Consider the following 19,385-nt stretch of genomic DNA (forward strand, 5'->3'; position numbering starts at 1 on the left):
CTGAGACATGTTGAGTGAGGCAGTTAGTTAGAAAATTGTCAGGAAAAAGGAAATTGCAAAAAGAGATAAAAATCAAGTTGACCTTCAACTGTGGGTAGGTAGTGAAATACTTAGCTACTGTATGTCACTGCACAAATACAAGTCCTATCCTCACCGCTGATCACCAATGTTCGAAATGGGGTCTTTGGTTGGCAGTCAGGTTACCCCCTGTCCAAGCAAGGACCCTCACTCTAGTCAGGGTAAGTCGCACACAATCCAAATTATCCTGTGCCCACCCTCTGGTGGCTTCTGGTTGAGCAGTCAGGCTTAATTTAGAAGGCAATGTGTAAAGTAGTTGTGCAATAAATCATACAATAACACCATATAGCACCACAAAAATACTCCACACAGTGTTTAGAAAAATATATAGTATTTATCTGATAAGATGCAGGTCAAAACGATTAAAATGCAGTAAGTATATTTTAGGATATCACTGAAAAGTGATATAAAGTGTCTTAAGTCTTTTAAAAGTAAACAAAGTCTCTTTCAAGCACAAAGTACCTGGTTCACGTGAAAAATCTCCTCAAAGAACTGCAGAGGAGGAGATGCGTGGAAACAAAGGGCCCTGCGTCAATTTCTCATGCCGCATATGGCGATATATTGTTTAGTTTTCATGCAGGGACGGCTGTGCGTTGATTTCTAGCGCTCGGTTGTGGATCCTCTTTGGGTTGCGGGGTTTTCGGACGTCCCGGGGACGATGAGTAAATTTCCTGCACTGGCAGGACGAAGTCACAGGAGCTGCGTCGATTCGGTGTGTGTTGCGTCTAATTTTCTACAACACGGCAGGCGCTGCGTCGATTCCTCCCTGGAAGTCGGGCTTCTTCGTTCCGGCTTGGCTGGGCGTCGATCCGGTGGGCTGTGCGTCGAATTTCCGGTTGCTATGCTGGCCCTGCATCGATTTGGCATGCAGTGAAATTTTCACTGCGGTACAGGCTGTGCGTCGTTTTTGGCAGGCTGTGCATCGAATTTCGCCGCACAAGGAGTCCTTCTTGTAGAGATGAAGTCTTTTTGGTCCTGAGACTTCAGGGAACAGGAGGCAAGCTCTATCCAAGCCCTTGGAGAGCACTTCTTCACCACAGCCAGAGAGCAGCAAGGCAGCAGTCCTTCACAGAAAGCAGACAGGTGAGTCCTTTGGGCAGCCAGGCAGTTCTTCTTGGCAAGATGCAGGTTCTGGTTCCAGTTTCTTCTCCAGGAAGTGTCTGAGTTGGTAGGGGCAGAGGCCCTGTTTAAATACCCAAATGTGCCTTTGAAGTGGGGGAGACTTCAAAGAGTGGCTTAGAAGTGCACAAAATCCCCTTTCAGTTCAAAGTGTGCAGAGTCTTAAAACCAGCAAAAAATAAGGTCAGAAAAAGAGAAGGAGGAAGGCAAAAAAGTCTGGGGATGACCCTGCAGAAAGGCCATTTCCAACAGGCCTTGCTTGTAAAAATAGCTGAAAGGTAGCAGGTTAATATTACTCTTGCCTTTTTGGTGATTTAGGTGCCCGAAGAGTAAACTCTGCACTAGCAGGGGTGACCTAAAATTTACAATCACACAATGACCTCGCTGATACACTGGCCCTGTGCTAAACCCTCCCACCCTTCTTGTCAACAAAATATTATTGGCTATGGAAAGCGGAAAGTCTCTTTGCACTCCCAGCCAGTTCAAGGTTTTCTTGGACAGTTCTTCCTGGATTTCCTTTTGGTCCAGTCATAAAAGTGGTACTCAAGATAAAACAACCACTTAAGGGGAGGAAGTGGGACAGGTTTATCACCAACTGAAGGGTTGTTTGGACACTACTCTGATCACCAATTTCTCCCTGATTCCTGAGAAATATGCCCAGTGTATGGAGGATGTGTCTCTGTCTGAGCTTGATGTTTGGGCAGTGAGGAAGGCCAACACATGACTTCCTTGGGGTTTGAAGTGTTGGGAGTGTTGGGATCCGTATGCAAGGGGCCTGGAACAAGACTCTGGCATAAGATACCCTTGGTATGATTACTTTGTGGCTGATTCTGGCTAACACTCTGGTGGGGATCTGTGACAGAATCTGATCTGGAGCCCTGTGCTGGTGGGCTGAGAGACTGTTTGAGTCAGCTGTTAAGTGCTTAACATCCTCCAGGTGTGCATGAACAGGAGACAGCCCCATCATTAGGGAATTCTTTGCTCTTTCCAGACAGCCCTCTATCAGTCTCCTTGCCCACACACAATAAGAGGGGGGACCTCCCTCCTCACCTTCCACAGTTAATGTGCCTAACTGGGGTGCGGGGGCCAGAACTGGAAAAATGTAATCTTCTTGCAGGGCCACTTCTGCTGTCCAGTTCCTAAGTGCCCGCTTTGAGCACTTGACCATGGCAGAAAGTTGCTTGATAGTGGATATGCCGCCTCTGCAGAAGGAGCAAGGACGGGGTTTGGCTCAGGCGCCAACAATTCTAAGTGGCCAGGCGTGTTAGGTGGAGCAAAACATGTGGTGGAGTGGGAAGATGTTTTACTATTAGGGCCTAATGAGTTAACAAAGCTGAGGGAGATTCTCATTTCGGTTAAGTCAATTTCATTATTGAGGACACTCACAGCTTGTTGGTTCATCAATTGAGTTAGTTGTAACTGGGAGAGTGGAGGGGCCTATGCCTCCTCCCACCTTTCTTTTCCGCATTTTTTTTATTGTATTGGTATTAGGAATTTGAATTAATTTTAATGGCTACAAAACAGATAAAATAAACTATGTAAATATGCACAGGTTGCAATGGATCCGCTTGTCATAAGGGTGACCAGTATATTCAAATCAATTGTATTTCTGTTTCTGTTTGTAAACAACTACTTGTATTTTTTCATGACAACTTCTTTTCTTCTCCATGCTAATTACTCCATTGGGCATGTGGACTTTCAGTGGTGAATGTACGGGTAACTAAAACTGCTCCAGCTCTGCTATCACTGGGTCAAACACTTACCATGGGGTTTACAACTAGTTTACGTTTTATACAAGGACTAATAAAAAAACCTTCTTTAAAACGACTGATATTGATATCTAGGTCATTTGGTTGAGATCTGCACAGTGAATTTATGAAGATGAACTGGAGTGTAGTTAAGTATCCAACAGGGCACAAAACTTCATACATCGAAGCCGTGCCCCTCTAACACAGGAAAAAGTCAATGCACATATCCAAGATCATATTGGAGGCAAACGTGAGAGCACAAAAATGCTTTAAGTGTTAATTGATTGTATTTAGTCAAATATCTGTCATTTTTCTAGATACATAGCCCTTTTTACTTTCTAAAATAAAATCCTTCCCTTTCTGACCATGAATTATTTGAGTCTAATGTGAGAATTCTTAATAAACTTGCTGTATGGTGATGTGATGTGGGAAGGCATAGCAGGTGTGGTTCTCTGTATTCTCTTCCCTCAAATTGTCTCAAAATCTAACTCGGTTTTCTAGTCAACTTCAGTCAACTTTGAACTTCTTTTTACTTGTAATTCCAAGACTTAAATGAAGAGATGTCAGTAGTGTCAGACTTTTTAGCCGACCCAAATCACTGCTTACAATTCCTCACCATTATTAACCAAGGCTTAAAGGCCATGATCAGGTAGTTTTGTATTAAGAGAGCATACTTTCATGAGACAATCTTCATGGGCTTTGCATGTTAACCCCCTCTTATTTATCATTCCTGCTCCTTGATCGAAATTCTAGTTGACTAGTTACACATGGTTTATAGTAGATTCTGCTCTATAAAATATTCTGAGGCTGTAAGACAATTTATAGTTGAATGCAATGATTGTTTTAGCTGGTGTTTTATTTAAACTGTAAAATGTATCTTGTTTTTCTGCTTCACAAATATAGCCTACAATCCAAAAATCCATTTGTGCATCTAAATCCAGTAAAAACCATTTGTAACTAATGATCTGGAATTTTCACAAGGGTTTATGGTTCAGGTAATCATTAATCCTGTGAATTTGTGTTTAGAAGTGCGCAGAACGCATGGTGCTTCGAAATGTGCCTGTTCCCGGGCCCTACTCTAAGCAAACACTAAAGCACTGGTTTGAAAGCCTGCTCTTTCATCTCCAAACATTGAGATTTCCCTGCTACATTTAGATCATATGCGTAACAGTAGGGTTTCTGAGGGCAGAGCAATAACCCTTCATTTGGCAATGTGTCTGCCAATGGACCTACACATTACAGTGATGATCACGCTGCCCTATTGACGTTGGAGTGACCATCATGGTTTTCCCTGATTTAGTGTTAAATGTGGGCCACAGCAAATCAGTGCACCATAAAACAGCAATGCCTCCAACCTCCCCCCCCCCCGCCCAACTTTCATGAGGAAAACTTCACGTGTGACAGGGCCATTGCTATTTTGTTTTACTTACAAATATGCTGAGCACACTCAAAGTATTACGATGGCTCACTTGGCATTCATCTGAACCTTAAATGCTTCCATAGATACACTTAAGGCTTGGAGCTTCCTGCCAGGCAGGGAAGTTGGGAATGGTTGTTAATTCTGATTCAGTGATGACTAAGCATAGCAGGTGCGATTTAGCTAGGGCCTCTGCTGAATGGCCGGGCCCAGGGGTTGCCCAACATCCTATAAGTGTACCATAAATGCACGTTACACACGTTCTTTCATAGCCTCCAGTCACTATGTGGCGAGGAACAAAGCAGGCCCACTGCAGTACAACCACCTTCACGTTGATACACCTCAGTGCACAATGAAACTCACTACTGGCATCAAGTCTTCATTTTTAGGCATTCCAATACGCACCTCAGGCCTTAACATCCATGCAACAGGTTTGTAGGAGGGTTTACATTTATATTCTGAACCCCGATTTTTCAGCTGCATTAAAAAGCGGTATTTTATTTATCTTGTATCAGTTGATGCAAAATGTAGTAAATGTACTTCTTATTTTTTTTCTTAACTAACATCCTAAAAACGCAGCAGTGAGTGCCACATTTAGCAGGTACGTGCGATCGCAGAGGCAATTTCAAAATATTAATTTAATGATAAGAGAAGATAATCCACAGTTATGTTTTGTTTGCCACTAGGTAGGCACACATTTTTTCCGCACCCGAGGAAGGTGCAGTAACCGGGTGAGACTTTTCCTTCGCAATGGTATGCCTGGTCAGGGGTGTTTCTTCATGGCTGAGCTTGAGGTATCAGTGCTGACCAGAGTTATCGTGCTGGCTGAAAATTCGGCTTCAGGGATTACTGCAGAGCATTATGGGAATCAGCTATGCTGATAATTGGTAAGTGGTCAGAAAGAGGAATCCCAATCAGCGTCACGTGCTAGGTTGCATTCCAGAAGACTGGAAAGAGTATGGCAAGTGACAATGCAGGAGGAATGTCGCCTGGATGGCCAGTTCCACCATAGGACAGGGTGATATTTACCACTCCGAATTTAAATTTTGGCACATGTTCTTGAATCCAATGACTGTAAGAAGTAACTGAAGTGTAGATCCCTGGACGATAGGGTAAGGCACATCCGACTCCCCAGCTCACAATGCCTACCTGGAACCAGGTCTCATTTATGTTGCACACCAGAGGGCCTCCAGAATCTCCCTAGAAGAGAAACAGGGTCATCAGAGATATACAGCAACAGTACTAACGTGGATACCCAAGTCCTCACTTTCAGTCATGTTTTCCTACAACTGACCTTCCTATACCTGGTCCTAACATTGAGTGTTCTCTTTCTGGTTTTATGCCCATTAGACTTGATATCACATTGTACCAGCATTAAGTAGATAATTACATGCTGAAAGTAATGACGCAGTGGTAAATCCACGCCTAAGATTACCATTAACTGTTTCAACCCGTCTTTATGAGATTGAGGCACAAACATTTAGACCAGCTTCCAGTCCTGGAATTACAGGGCGGTTCCTGGTTGGTATTTCCCCTTTTTGATCAGACATTCAGTAGACAAAATGCAGGGGGGAACGACTCAACAGATAACTCTGGTTAGTGGCTGAGTCGGGATTACCGGCCAGTTTGTGACTGGCTCCTAAGGGTATGGGCCAAATGGGGTACTAACTCCACTAAAACACATCTTATTGTGCAGATGCAGATGTATCAGTGTCTCAATGAGTCATAACAGTGTTTTTGCAACTCCTCAGAAGAACCTGTACCTATTTAACTTTCAGAATTATGGTTAATCAGTCCTTGCCCCGTCACAATGCACAGCAATAAGTGATTCGGGGAGGGCTGCAAAATTGTATATGCATTAGCAGTATCAAAATCAACTAACATGAAAGTCATTTGGAGGTCACCAGTGGTCACAGCTGCAACCCCTGGCTTTCCCTTTGCAACCCCTGGAACTGCCTTTGCGATACCTGCCCTCAAGAGCAGCAAAGGCAATGCCAAATCAGAAGGTAAATGGTGCTGTGATGTGCACTGTGTACTTTCAGCAGCTCCTATTATTACCTGATGCTTTAAACTGTTTGTTCTGTAAAATAAATAACTACAACATTGCAATGTATGCTGTCCTAAATGAAATGTAAAACATGGAATACAAAAATATACATTTTTAAAAAGATATTGCTAATTTATTATTATTGTGAACACATGAAAAAAAAATTATTTGAACAAAACACCCAGCTGTGTCCTTTGAATGAGTGGTTAACAATGCTAAGGAATAGTTAGAATCTCAATTACATATTTCACATTCAGTATATGGTCAAGTAATACAGGTAGACAAAACCACTATTGTGTTTTAAAAAATGTGTGCCTTCTTGTAATTTACTGGTACATTGTATGCTCTCGGTACACAGTAGGGAAACCATTAAATGATGATAGTGTAGTAAATATTTTGGCATCTCGGTGTTGTTTTGTGTTTTTTGTTTTGTGGTGCTGTTTTCTCCTCTTCCAATAAACACATTATTGTGCACACAATAAAAAGAGCAATATATTATGTTCCAATCCTGTCAGCGCCCTATTTAAAATGTAGGTGGTGTACATATAATTAATATTTATCTATGTTAGTCACTGTTGTCTTAATCTCTAATTGTGTGCTTAAGAGCTTCTTAACCCCTTTGCTGCCAGGCCTTTTTCACCTCCTGTGCTGAGCCTTTTTTTGGCTATTTGGGGTAGTTCATTCTTAGGCCCTCATAACGTTTTGTCCACCTAAGCTATCCATGCAAAATTTGTATCCTTTTTTCCTACATCCTAGGGATTCTACAGGTACTCAGAGTTTGTGGGTTCCTCTGGAGTAGACCAAGAAATTAGCCAAAATACAGCTAAAATTTGTTGGGTTTTTTTTGGATAAATTGGAAAACGTGATGCGGAAGAAAGCATATGATTTGTTTCCCTGCAAATGGCATCAACAAAGGGGGTTGAGTGCTAAAATTACCATCTTCCCAGGTTTCAGGAACAGGCAGACCTGAATCAGAAAACCAAATTTTTCAACACAATTTTGGCATCTTACTGGGATATACCCTATTCTTACTATTTGTTGTGCTTTCAGTCTCCTTCCAGTTAGTGACAGAGATTGGTGTAAAACCAATAGTGGATTCTGGATGGCTAAACATTTCTGAAAAGTAGACAAAAGCAAGGGTCCTTTGTGTAGATCCTTCAAGGTTTTCCTACAGAAAGTAACAGCTGAAATAAAGAAAATATTGAAATTGAGTTGAAAAAAACAGCCATTTCTGTCCACGTTTTCCTCTGTAACTTTTTCCAGCTACGGCAGATATTTTAAAGCAATATACCATTATATCTGCTAGACTCGTCTGGTTGTGGGGATATATAGGGCTTGTAGGCTCATCAAGAACCTTAGGAACCCAGAGCCAATAAATGAGCTGCAACTTGCAATGGGTTTTCATGTATACCGGGTCTACAGCAATTCCTTTGGTAAAATATAAAGAGTGTAAAATAGGTATCAAGGAAACCTTTGTATTTCCAAAATGGACACAAGATAAGGTGTTGAAAAGCAGTGGTTATTTGTGCATCTCTGATTTCGGGGGTCCTCATACTAGCATGTGAATTACAGGGCATTTCTCAAATAGACTTCTTTCTTACAAACTGTCTTACATTTGGTAGGAAAAAATATAGAGAAAGACAATGGGCTATAACACTTGTTCTTCTATTCTGTGTTCCCCCAAGTCTCCCAATAAAAATGGTACTTCATTTATGTGGATAGGCCTAGTGACTGGGATAGGAAACACCCCAAAATGCAGCATGGATACATCACAGTTTTACTGTGAAATCTGACATGTTTTTTAGAAAGTGCCTAGCTGTGGATTTTTGGCCTCCAGCTCAGCCGCACCTTCCAAAACCTAGCACTAGACACCTAGAGAAATCGAGGATGAGGTGACTTGTGGACTCTCATCAGGTTCTGTTACCCAGAATCCTTAGCAAACCTGAAAATATGGCAAAAAAACACTTGTACCTCACATTTCGATGATGGAAAGGGGAGCCACAAACTTCCTTCCACCTAACATTTCCCCAAGTCTCCCAATAAAAATGGTTCCTCACTTGTGTGGGTAGGCCTAGTGCCCATGACAGGAAATGCCCCAAAATACAATGTGGACACATCACATTATTTCAAAGAAAACAAACATGTTTTTTGCAAAGTCCCTACCTGTGGATTTTGGCCTCTAGCTCAGCCGGCACCTAAGGAAACCTAGCAAACCTATACACTATTGAAAACTAGACACCTTGGGGAATCCAGAATAGGGTGACTTGTGGGGCTCTCACCAGGTGGTTCTGGCACCCAGAATCCTTTGCAAACCTCAACATTTGTCTAAAAAAACACTTTTCCCCTCACATTTCGGTGCTACAAAGTTCTGGAATCTGAGAGGAGCCACAAACTTCTTTCCACCCAGCATTCCCCCAAGGCTCCCGATACAAATGGTACCTCACTTGTGTTGGTAGGCATAGTGGCCGCGAAACTAAGCCCCTCAAAATGCAACATGGACACATCAAATTTTCACATTGAAAACTGACGTGTATTTTGCAAAGTCCCTAGCTGTGTATTTTGGCCTCTAGCTCAGCCGGCACCTAAGGAAATCTAGAAAACCTACACACTATTGAAAACTAGACACCTTGGGGAATCCAGAATAGGGTGACTTGTGGTGCTCTCACCAGGTTCTGGCACCCAGAATACTTTGCAAACCTCAACATTTGTCTAAAAAACACTTTTCCCCTCTCATTTCGGTGCTACAAAGTTCTGGAATCTGAGAGGAGCCACAAACTTCTTTCCACCCAGCATTCCCCCAAGGCTCCCAATAAAAATGGTACCTCACTTGTGTTGGTAGGCCTAGTGCCCGCGAAACGAAGCCCCCCCAAAATGCAACATGGACACATCAAATTTATACATTGAAAACTGACTGTGGATTTTGGCCTCTAGCTCAGGAAAAACTAGCAAACCTGTGCATTTTTTGAAAACTAGAAACGTTGGGGAACACAGAATGAAGTAATTTGCCAATCAATCAATCAGTTTTTGTAAAGCACAGCTACTCACCCGTGAGGGTCTCAAGGCGCTGGGGGGGGAGAGGAGGGGCCTCATCCAAAGAGCCACGTCTTGAGGTTCTTCCTGAAGATGGTGAGCGAAAGACTTTGTCTGAAGTGCAGGGGAAGGTTGTTTCAGCTCTTTGCTGCAATGAAGGTGAAGGATCATCCTCTCGTGGTGGTTTTGTGTATGCGAGGGATGGTGGCCAGGGCCATCTGGGTGGAGAGGAGGGATCTGGCAGAGGTGTGGAAGGAGACGCGGTGGTTCAGGTAGGCTGGTCCTGAATTGTGTATGGCCTTGTACGTGTGGGTGAGTAGCTTGAAGGTGATTCGTTGCTCAACCAGTAGCCAGTGGAGGGTCCTCAGGTGTTGGGAGATGTGTTCTTGGCGTGGGAAGTCCAGAATGAGTCTGGCAGTGGCGTTCCGGATGAGTTGTAGTTTTTGATGTTTCTAGTTGAGGTGCCGGCGTAGTTGAGGTGCCGGCGTAGAGGGTGTTGGCATAGTCGAGCTTGTTTGTCACTAAGGAGTTGGTGACTGTCTTGCAACAGTCTGCCGGGATCCATTTGAAGTTCTTCCGAAGCCAGCAGGAGGAGGCGACTGAGTTTACTTGGGGGGTCATGGATAGGGAGGAGTCGACGATGATGCCTAGGTTGCGGGCGTGCTCAGATAGTGCAGTGGGGGCACTGAGGGATGTGTGCCATCTGGGGTCGTCCCAAGCTGAGGTGGCATTTCCGAAGATGATGAGCTCAGTCTTGTCGGAGTTGAGCTTCAGGCAGCTTTCTCTCATCCAGGTGGCGATGGCTTCCATTCCTGAGTGGAAGTTCCTTTTGGCAGTGTCCGAGTCTTCGGTGAGGGAAATTATGAGTTTTGTGTCATCGGCATATGATACGATGTTCATACCGTGGCTTCTGATGATGGCTGCGAGAGGGGCCATGTATACGTTGAACAGTGTGGGGCTCATGGAGGATCCTTTGGGGACTCCGCAGTTGACTCCTGTGGGTCTGGATGTGTAAGGCGGGAGTCTAACCCTCTGCATCCTCCCGGAGAGGATGGAGTGGATCTATTCCAGGGCTCTTCCGCAGATTCCTATGTCGTGGAGTCTGGTGCGCAGGGTGCTGTGGGAGACCGTGCCAAAAGCTGCTGAGAGGTCAAGGTGTGTGAGCGCTGCGGTGTGGCCTCGGTCTAAGAGTAATCGGATGTCGCTGGTGGCTGCCAGGAGGGCTGTCTCCATGCTGTGGTTGTTCGGATGCCGGATTAGGAGCTATCCAGAGAGTTGTTGGCCTCGCTGAAATTGCGTAGTTGTACATTGATTGCTTTCTCCAGTACTTTGGCAGGGTAGGGTAGCAGCGAGATGGGCTGGAAATTCTTTAGTTCTGTTGGGTCAGCAGAAGGTTTCTGCAGGAGAGGGCATATTTCGGAGTGTTTCCAGTCTTCGGGAAAGGTGCCAGTGTTGATGAGCAGTTGATTGTGTTCTAGAGCTCGGGGCGATGGATGCGCAGGCTCTGATGTATATGTGGTGCGGGCAGGGGCTGTGGGGGCTTCGGAGTGGGTGCTGTTCATGATGCTGACTGTTTCCTCTGTGGAGAGTATGGACCAGCTGTGGATGGTCTGGGTGGGAGGCTCGGTCACAGGTTCCGGTGCCAGGATTTTCTGGGAGGAAACTGTCGTAGATGTCCTGGATCTTGCGGTGGAAAAAGGTGGGGAGTTTGTTGCAGAGTTCTTGTGGCGGGGGATGCTTGTGGCTTCGGAGGGGGGCTCCATGAACTCGTTGATGACTAAGAAGAGTTTTTAGAGTTGAGTGTTGAGGAGTTGATGCGCTCCCCGAGTCCGTCCTTCCTAGTGTTCCATATTTTTTGGTGGTAGGCAGCAGTAGCGGCTCTCTTACCCAGAATCCTTTGCAAACCTCAACATTTGGCAAAAAAAACACTTTCCTCACATTTCGGTGATGGAAAGTTCTGGAATCTGAGAGGAGCCACAAATGTCCTTCCACTCAGCATTACTCCACGTCTCCCAATAAAAATGGTACCTCACTTGTGTGGGTAGGCCTGGTGCCTGCGACAGGAAATGCCCCAAAACAGAACAAGGACACATCACATTTTTCTAATGAAAACTGACCTGTTTTTTTGCTGTGGATTTTGGCCTCTACCTCCTCCGGCACCTAGGGGAACCTAGCAAACATGTCAATTTTTTAAAACTAGGCACCTAGGGGAATACAGGATGAGGCGACTTGTGCTGCTCTGAATGGTTTTCTGTTACCCAGAAACCTCAAAATGTGGCTAAGAACACATTTTCCTCACATTTCGATGCTGCAAAGTTGTAGAATCTGAGGACAGCAATAAACTTCCTTACACACAGCATTTCCCCACATCTCCCGATAAAAATGGTACCTCACTTATGTGGGTAGGACTAGTGCCTGAAATAGGAAAGGGTCCAAAACACAACATGGACACATCAAAATTATCTATTACAAAACTATCTGTTTTTGCAAGGGGGGGCACCTGTGTTTTTGGTCCTGCGCTCAGCAGCCATCTAGTGAAACCTACCAAACCCAGACATTTCTGAAAACTAGACACCCGAGGAAGTCCAGAGATGTGTGGATCCCCCATTGTTTTCTTACCCGGAATCCTCCGCAAGCCTCAAATGTAGCTAAAAAATCACATTTCTGTATGGGATCACCACACTGGCAAAACTTTTCTACCACCCAACGTTTCCCTCAGTCTCCCACTATACTTCACTTGTGCAGGTGGGCCGAGTGGCTGTGACAGGGAAGGGCCAAAGACATGTCGAAATTGAGAGGAAACCAAAGCTGGTCCAAAAGGGTAGTTTGGAAAAAAACGTTTTTTAGGCTGACAAGTGGGGCAGAATTTTTATCGGTATAGATGCGACTATGCTGGGTGGTAGGAATTTGTGGATTCCTGCGGATTCCGGAAGGTTCAGTCACAAAAATGTATGGAAAATGCGTGATTTCAAGCAAAGTTGGAGGTTTGCAGGGCATTGTGGGTAAGAAAATAGTGTGGGGTGCATGTGAAGCACACCATCCTGGACTCACCCAGAAATTTAGTTTTTCATAAGTGTCCAGGTCTGGTAGATTTTTATAGGTGGCAGCGTTCCAAAGTTAAAATAGTGCACCGCTCACCACTCCAAGTGGGAAAACATTGAGAGTTAGCCAAGCTCTTTTAGCCCAAATGTAAAATCAAATGCCAAAAATAATAAAATCTCCTATTGCTTGCCAGTGTCCTTCAGTTTGCAGGGAGGGCTGAAAGATTGTTAAACCCTTCAGTTGGGTTAGGGGGCATAACTATGCCCATACTGGTTGGCAGCCCCCACCCCTCTATTTTTTTGAAAAAATTCCCTGGCATTTAGTAGGCTTTCTCCCCCCCCTCACCAAGAAGTGTATTGGGGATAATTGCCCCATCTCTCCATCAGTAGACAGAATCATTTTGTCCCCATTTATTTGGGGTGGGGGTTCACCCTCTTTTAAAAAAAAAAAAGAAATCTTCCCTGATGTCAAGTGGGCTTTACAAAATAGGCCGATGGTCAACAGTTATGTGCCTCCCTTGGGGGGCAACCCTTGCCCAAGGGGACACCCCTCCACAAAAAAATGAAAACTAAAAAATCCCTGGCACCTTAGTGGATTCTGTCCCCCTTGGGGCAGATGGGGCTGAAAAAAATTGTCTGATCTGCCCCCAAAAGGGGGGGGGGGGGGGCAGAAATGGCAAACAGTTGTGCGCCCCCTTTCAGGGTTACCCTTGCCTAAGGGGTTGCCCCCACACACAAAAAACAAACTAAAACAATCCCTGGTGTTTTTGTGGCTTCTGCCCCCCTTGAAAACCACAGCAGCGGAAATAGGTACACCAACACAACTTGGCTCCAATTATGTAGCCCACAAAGATTCACAGGTGAAGAGGTGAGTGTGTCTCTAGATGATATGGCGAACAGTTAGTCATCTTGCTGTGGCCTCCTGGGTGTAACCACACGGATGTTGCCAATTATCATTTCTTGTAGGATGTGGGAGTGCCTGCTAGGTTCTGTGATGATTGACTACAGCTCCGCAAAGAAGACCTTGGGTGGGGCCGAAGTGCACTCTATGTCCACCTCCCAATTTCATCAATGATTAGGCCTCTGGGGTGACTTTTTCAGTTCCCTTTCTCTTAGTCACATGGGCAGCCGGATTTCAAAGTGCATTTAACTAGTGTACAAACACCCACTTGTGAATCTATCAAGTTCTCTTCCCTCCACATGAGAATTTGCTTTCCGCATTCAGGCATCCACCAATCCTTTGTGGTGGGCAACTTGATCCATGATGTGTGGTTGGGATACCCCCTTAAATGATTCTACAAATCAAGTTGGTGGATGGCACTGCTTATGTGGAGGTGTAGGGATTGAGCTGAAGTGGCATAGAGCTGGTTCCAGATCACATCCCAGCTTGGTGGCAGCTTTGCTCACTTTCTGTGAGGATTTCATTAAGCACTACCCCCATCTATTGGCCTTCTTCTAGCATGATGTGATGCATCAGTGGTAAATGCACCTCTTTACTAGAAACAGTTGGAACGCTCGCCGTTAGAATGATGAGCACTTTTCAGTCTTAAGGTCTGCCTGTCTGAATAGCCATGTATCATTAAAATCTCTCATGGCTCTGGCAGCCATGCTTTAGTGGCCATAGTGGTGGCAAACTAATTATTTGTCAATGACCACAAAAATATTTCCCATTAAGCAAAAAAGCAGAAGAAAATAGGCAGTTTTCAGTCTTGACAGACGAACACACAAACATTCCAGAGCCGGATGTGAGTACTAGGACAGAGGGACCCCACACACACAAAGGCTGGCACAACGTATAAATATTGTACATTCAGAACTACTCTTAACTATACTCCTTGACCTGAAGAAGATTTTTGAAAAAGGACTGCCCTGCTGTGAGAATGGCTGCCCTTCTGCTAAAAAGACTTCCTTGCTGCCCTGTAGTCTGAAGAAGGTGGCCTGAACCTGCTCCTTGAACTCAGCACCATCAGAGTGACCCCAGTGCCAGCTGGCTGGCTTTCTGTGTGAGCTCCAGGGAACATAACCAGCTCCTGAAGCTTTGAACCCTGCGGTTAGTCTCTGCTGGAGTGAGTCCTAATCCTCCCATTGGTGCCCCCAATGTCTGGGACACTTGGAAGTGGTGTTGGTCGTAATGTTCCTGCCTAACCCTAAAAGTCTTGACTTTGAACTTTAGCAAGAATAGCGACCTGGAGAACAGACAGAGGACTAGGACCTACCTGCCAGCCAATCTGCCCAAGGTGCATTGCCAGTCGGCCTGATTCCCTGGTAGCTCCTGCTATGTTGTTCTCTTCAACAGCAAATCTTGTTCAGTGTGACTTCCTGGCAAAGATATCCAACCTTGTGGAACTCTCGTCTGTTACAGCCTCATCCCGCTGGACAATTTTGATTTGCAAAAAAACATTCAAATCAATGGTAAAAATCTTCACTGTGACCTCATCCTGGGGCTCTCTGAAGACTCTACCTTCTACAGGAACTATACTGAAACATTTCTAAGTCAAAAGGTAAGGAGAGAGTGTACACAATTCACCCCTTGTATCAGACCCAAGCTCTATTGCGGTCTACCTTATATTTTGACTTTGACTCAGTCTCACATGACCAGATACTTGTGGTTGGTACTTTGATGTTTTATGTGCTAGATTCCACTAAAAAATAAAAAAATGTATAGCTCCAGTTCTACTGATTGGATTTGATTTGTTTTGGTGTCATTTTTTCCATTTAAATGTACTGTATTTGTCTAACTGGGTTTGGGATTTTTCTTGTGTTGTGTTTTTACTTTGTTACTGTTTATGTGCTGCACACATGTTTCATACTTTGCTTCTAAGTTAAGCCTGACTGCATGTGTGTCAAGCTATCAGATGGTTAAGAACAGGTTAATTTTGTGACCTTTGTGGTTCACCCAGATAAGGATTGTGGTTGTTACCTCCATGGAGCTTCCACCTCTCTCAACCAGTAACCCAATTTCTTATACCTAGTATGTATTAGAACATTTAATTATTTGTACAAAGGTTTCATTTAAGACTAAAACAATTTCAGGGCAGAAAATAAGAAATGGTCCATGGCAAGAAAAATATAGCTTAATCAATAATTACAATTATATATCATTCACAGTGAAAATAGGGATGTGTGCCACTCCAGGAAGAGCTTATGCCAGATGAACCCTGAAGAACATCCCTCACTGTGCGTACATATTCCTCAAATGCAGAGCTTGTCAGCTCTTGCCATAAGGCTGCCTTCTGTGTTCCAATAATGTGAATGGATGCACCTCATGCATTTGTTTGTTTATACTGTTTTACCATACATGTTACTACCAAATGGTCTCCTCTTCTGGAAAAAGTATCTTACTCTTCAAAATTGTGATCTGCATTACTGCATAAGAACGCAGTGGCAGCATGATCCAAAAGACAAAGAGGGAGAAAGCAGAGCATAAGGTTAGGGCACTATTTATGTTTTTCAAAGGGAAATGGTTTTAGGTGTGTGTGATTTGGTTCAGGTTTATGTTACTCTCCTATTTTCCTCCATGCAGACATCTCCTGTCCACATTCTGAAGGCTTCCTCCCACATGCAGAGACCTCCACCCTGCTCATAGAGATATCTACTCTGGTTCTGGAGGTTTCCACCAAGAATTGTAAAAATACGTTTGTATAGTTGCTAGTTATGTTTATGTAGACTCCACTCCTAAAATGAGATAGAGAGATATAAGTCTATGCCTAAGAGTAACTTTATACTCTGAAATAGTAGGTTATTTAAGCATGAGTAAACCTACATGTGAAAATGTTCCTTTGTGGATAGGGAACAAAGTTTTATATAGGATAGCATGTATTCTCTGCTATGTTTCCTGCTGTGCTTACGTAACCCCACCCTTGAGTGGTAATTGAGTATAAATAATATGGAGTCTGCTCGTAGCCTCCACATGCGTCACTGCACTGTACCAAATAAATGGAACAAAATAGAGCATAACTCAAATTCATCAGTCTTGAAATGTATTGTCAGCCATTTTATTTAGTGTAGTTCATTTAAATTGATTTTCTTCTTCATCTTATATTTCATTGATTGGGAAAATCAACTATATCAACGTTACTATTTTACCCAAACTCCTGTACATTTCACATCTGCCCTAGAATCAGTATGGTGAGCCAATTCAAGAAAATGTAAAAACAAATTAACGTCATTATTTCCTGCTATAAAAATATTTCATTCCATAGGAAAAACCCATTCAGATGGGAAACAGAAAGGGACTTGGCCACCCAAATTTAGCAAATTCACATATAATTCATTTTCAGTCTTATTGCACAACTACATAAAATATGTTATGATAAAAAAGATCTATTGAATTGCAGACATGATTTCCATCAGCAGTCAAAATGACATCTGAACAACTTCAACCCATGCACACGTTTTTATACCTAATCTCAGTGGATTGCGATTGAAAATACTCAAAACCTATGAAAAGCAATACCTAAGAAGATTCTGCTATGTAACTACCTTCAGTTGAGGCATGCGTTTGCCCCATGACTAAAAACATAGCCCCATTTACCAGCACTGGATGCATCTCTTCTCACAGAAAGTCGTGTAGCTTTCCAATTCTCTAATTCAGAATAAGGTGGACAAATAGCAATTTAAAGATGGCAAAGAGAAGGCATTACCACCCTTCTCAAAGTCTGGAATCAATTCTCATATTTAGAGCTGTGAAGAAATGCTGCTATTGTATGGTCCCTCCCCACTTTTTGTTGACTTGTTTTACTGGTTCTTTGAGTCTGCATACTGGGACACTTCTGTCCAGCATATGTTCTCAGACCCCTAAAACATGCTGAAATTGGCTAACACCTAAAGGACATATACAACTTTCTCATTAGGGGCATATTTACCTTTCAATAAGGCCATAGTTAATGGTGCCAAAAATGCATCCACAGCATAGAAAGTTAAATGTCACCTATGGAATGCAGCACTACTGTGCCATCCACTAGTGTGACCAGGAAAACATAATTCCTTATCTACCACTGTAGCCTGGATGCTGCTGTTTTAAACCAGAAGTTCGATGTGTCAAAATAAACCTTTTTTTTTTTTAAAGAAGTAAACCTTCCTTTTAAATATTAGAAGTCACCCCTATGTAGACCTTTCAGTCCACAGTGCAGGGTGCGAGGTATTTAAAAGTAGGACATGTTGAAATTTAAAGTTAACATGTTCTTGGAGAGATTAGCATCCAAAAGCTATTTTCAATTTAGTAAGGCTGGATGGTCCATGGTTAAACCCTTGGAAGCAATAATAGCTATTCATTCTGCTATCTCAAGCTTGGGGCCAGCAAGACAAATATTTCAAGGATTGTTTTATAAGATTTAATGAAAGCCCAGCTCCATGGTAAAGTCAGATTCCTAATACAATTAGGGAAATTCTACTTTTAGAAAGTTATCTTTTCCCTGACTGAATATCCTGGAGTCTAATTTGCATTATCTCTCTAAAAGGGGCCAAGGGAGTGCTTAGCCATGATGAGGTGTGAAAACCACTCCCAGGGCAGGGACAGACCTGGATGTAGCGAGGTATTTTTGTTCCACTGGCAGGAAGACCAGTTGGGCTGGTCCCAGGAATTTTATTTATTTCAGAAGGGCCTCTTTTGTCACAAGCATATTTCAAATGACACCTGGACAGGCCCCTTCCTTTGCTCTCCTAGTCAGATAGACACCAAACATAGTGGTGTGAGAGCTGCCCTCAGAACCGGCTTGAAGTAACCAAGTAAGAGGTCACTGGTCACTACCCTGGTCATATCTCTTGGTGGGCATACACATTTTGCACAAGGGGAAAAGGGTTTCTCCATCTTTTATTTAATGAGTGAGGAACACTGTGCAAGCTACAAGAGGCCTGCTACTTTCTGCTGACTGGTACCAACTGGACCTGACTTGGACACTACTGGTGGTCTCTGATTGAGTGATCCTTAACCCCCAAGTTCTGTTCCTAAGGTCCTGGGGTCCTTGACAGTGTCTAACTGGAATTCTTCTAACATTTGTGGAAACCTGGGAGTTAGAACATTTTGGACTTCAAAATCTCTGGAGGACTGGGATGAACCTGCCAAGCTTATCCATCTAAGGTGAGGCCTTGATGGGCTGAGGAAACAGGTTTACCTTTCTCTGAGCTTTTCTTCATCAGCAAATCTGTTTCAGCAGAACCTTGGAGAGAATGTACCCAGCCTTGTGGAACCCACACATCCCACTGCCTTGCCTTTCTGGAGGATTCCAAGCTCCTAAAAGGATAATGAGGGGCTGATTCAAAAAGGTCTTGCATTTTTAAGTAATTCACACTTTTGAGAAAGTTTACTGCCTTTTGGCTAGTCACAAAATTTGAGCGTAGTTATTTAAAAAAGTGTAACTTACAAACCTCCCAATATACTATTGTAAGTAACTACTGCCAAAGTAGCAGTAAGTCCAGCACCACACACTGCCAACCACCGGTACTGCAACACCAGTCCAAAGAAATTAACAGAGGTAACTACCCCAGTTGGGATGGAGATCTCTGGTCATGTTTTATTTTCTTTATATAGTTGTTCTTTAACCTAGTAGGACATTACATTTCTTAGCATGATATTCTTTCCGCTCTGTGGTTTTCTCAAGGCTGCAGAAAGATAGGATTGTTGGCACAAGTGGTACACTGCGTCTTCAACATTCACAGAAACACATATATCCTTAGGTAGAGACATTTCTCAGAACATCAGCTGTTTTATTATAAAACATTTTCCATGTCCCATACACGTGAGAGAGAGGTTCCCGCCAGATGACCACAACCACGTGCTGATTGACGTTGTTACAGCTGCTTTCTGAGACTATCTATTCCCTCACCTATCTGGGGATTGCGTCTCTATAGACAACAGGCTTCCTTGCTACTGTCATATTCACGTATGGGAGATGATGCCTTCCCAG

The 19,385-nt window shown here is 43.5% G+C and overlaps 1 protein-coding gene across 1 annotated transcript in view; it reads right to left on the reverse strand.

Annotated features, from left to right (window-relative positions):
* Nucleotides 1-5,289: 5,289 nt before the first annotated feature.
* Nucleotides 5,290-19,385, reverse strand: part of LOC138246912 (serine protease 27-like) — a 175,667-nt gene continuing 161,571 nt past the window's right edge. Inside the window, exon 5 of the mRNA XM_069201659.1 lies at nucleotides 5,290-5,562. Coding sequence (XP_069057760.1) covers nucleotides 5,290-5,562 — 273 coding nt within the window. The remainder of the gene's footprint in view (nucleotides 5,563-19,385) is intronic.

This window comes from Pleurodeles waltl, chromosome 7, assembly GCF_031143425.1.
Source record: "Pleurodeles waltl isolate 20211129_DDA chromosome 7, aPleWal1.hap1.20221129, whole genome shotgun sequence".
Taxonomy (NCBI): Eukaryota; Metazoa; Chordata; class Amphibia; order Caudata; family Salamandridae; genus Pleurodeles; species Pleurodeles waltl.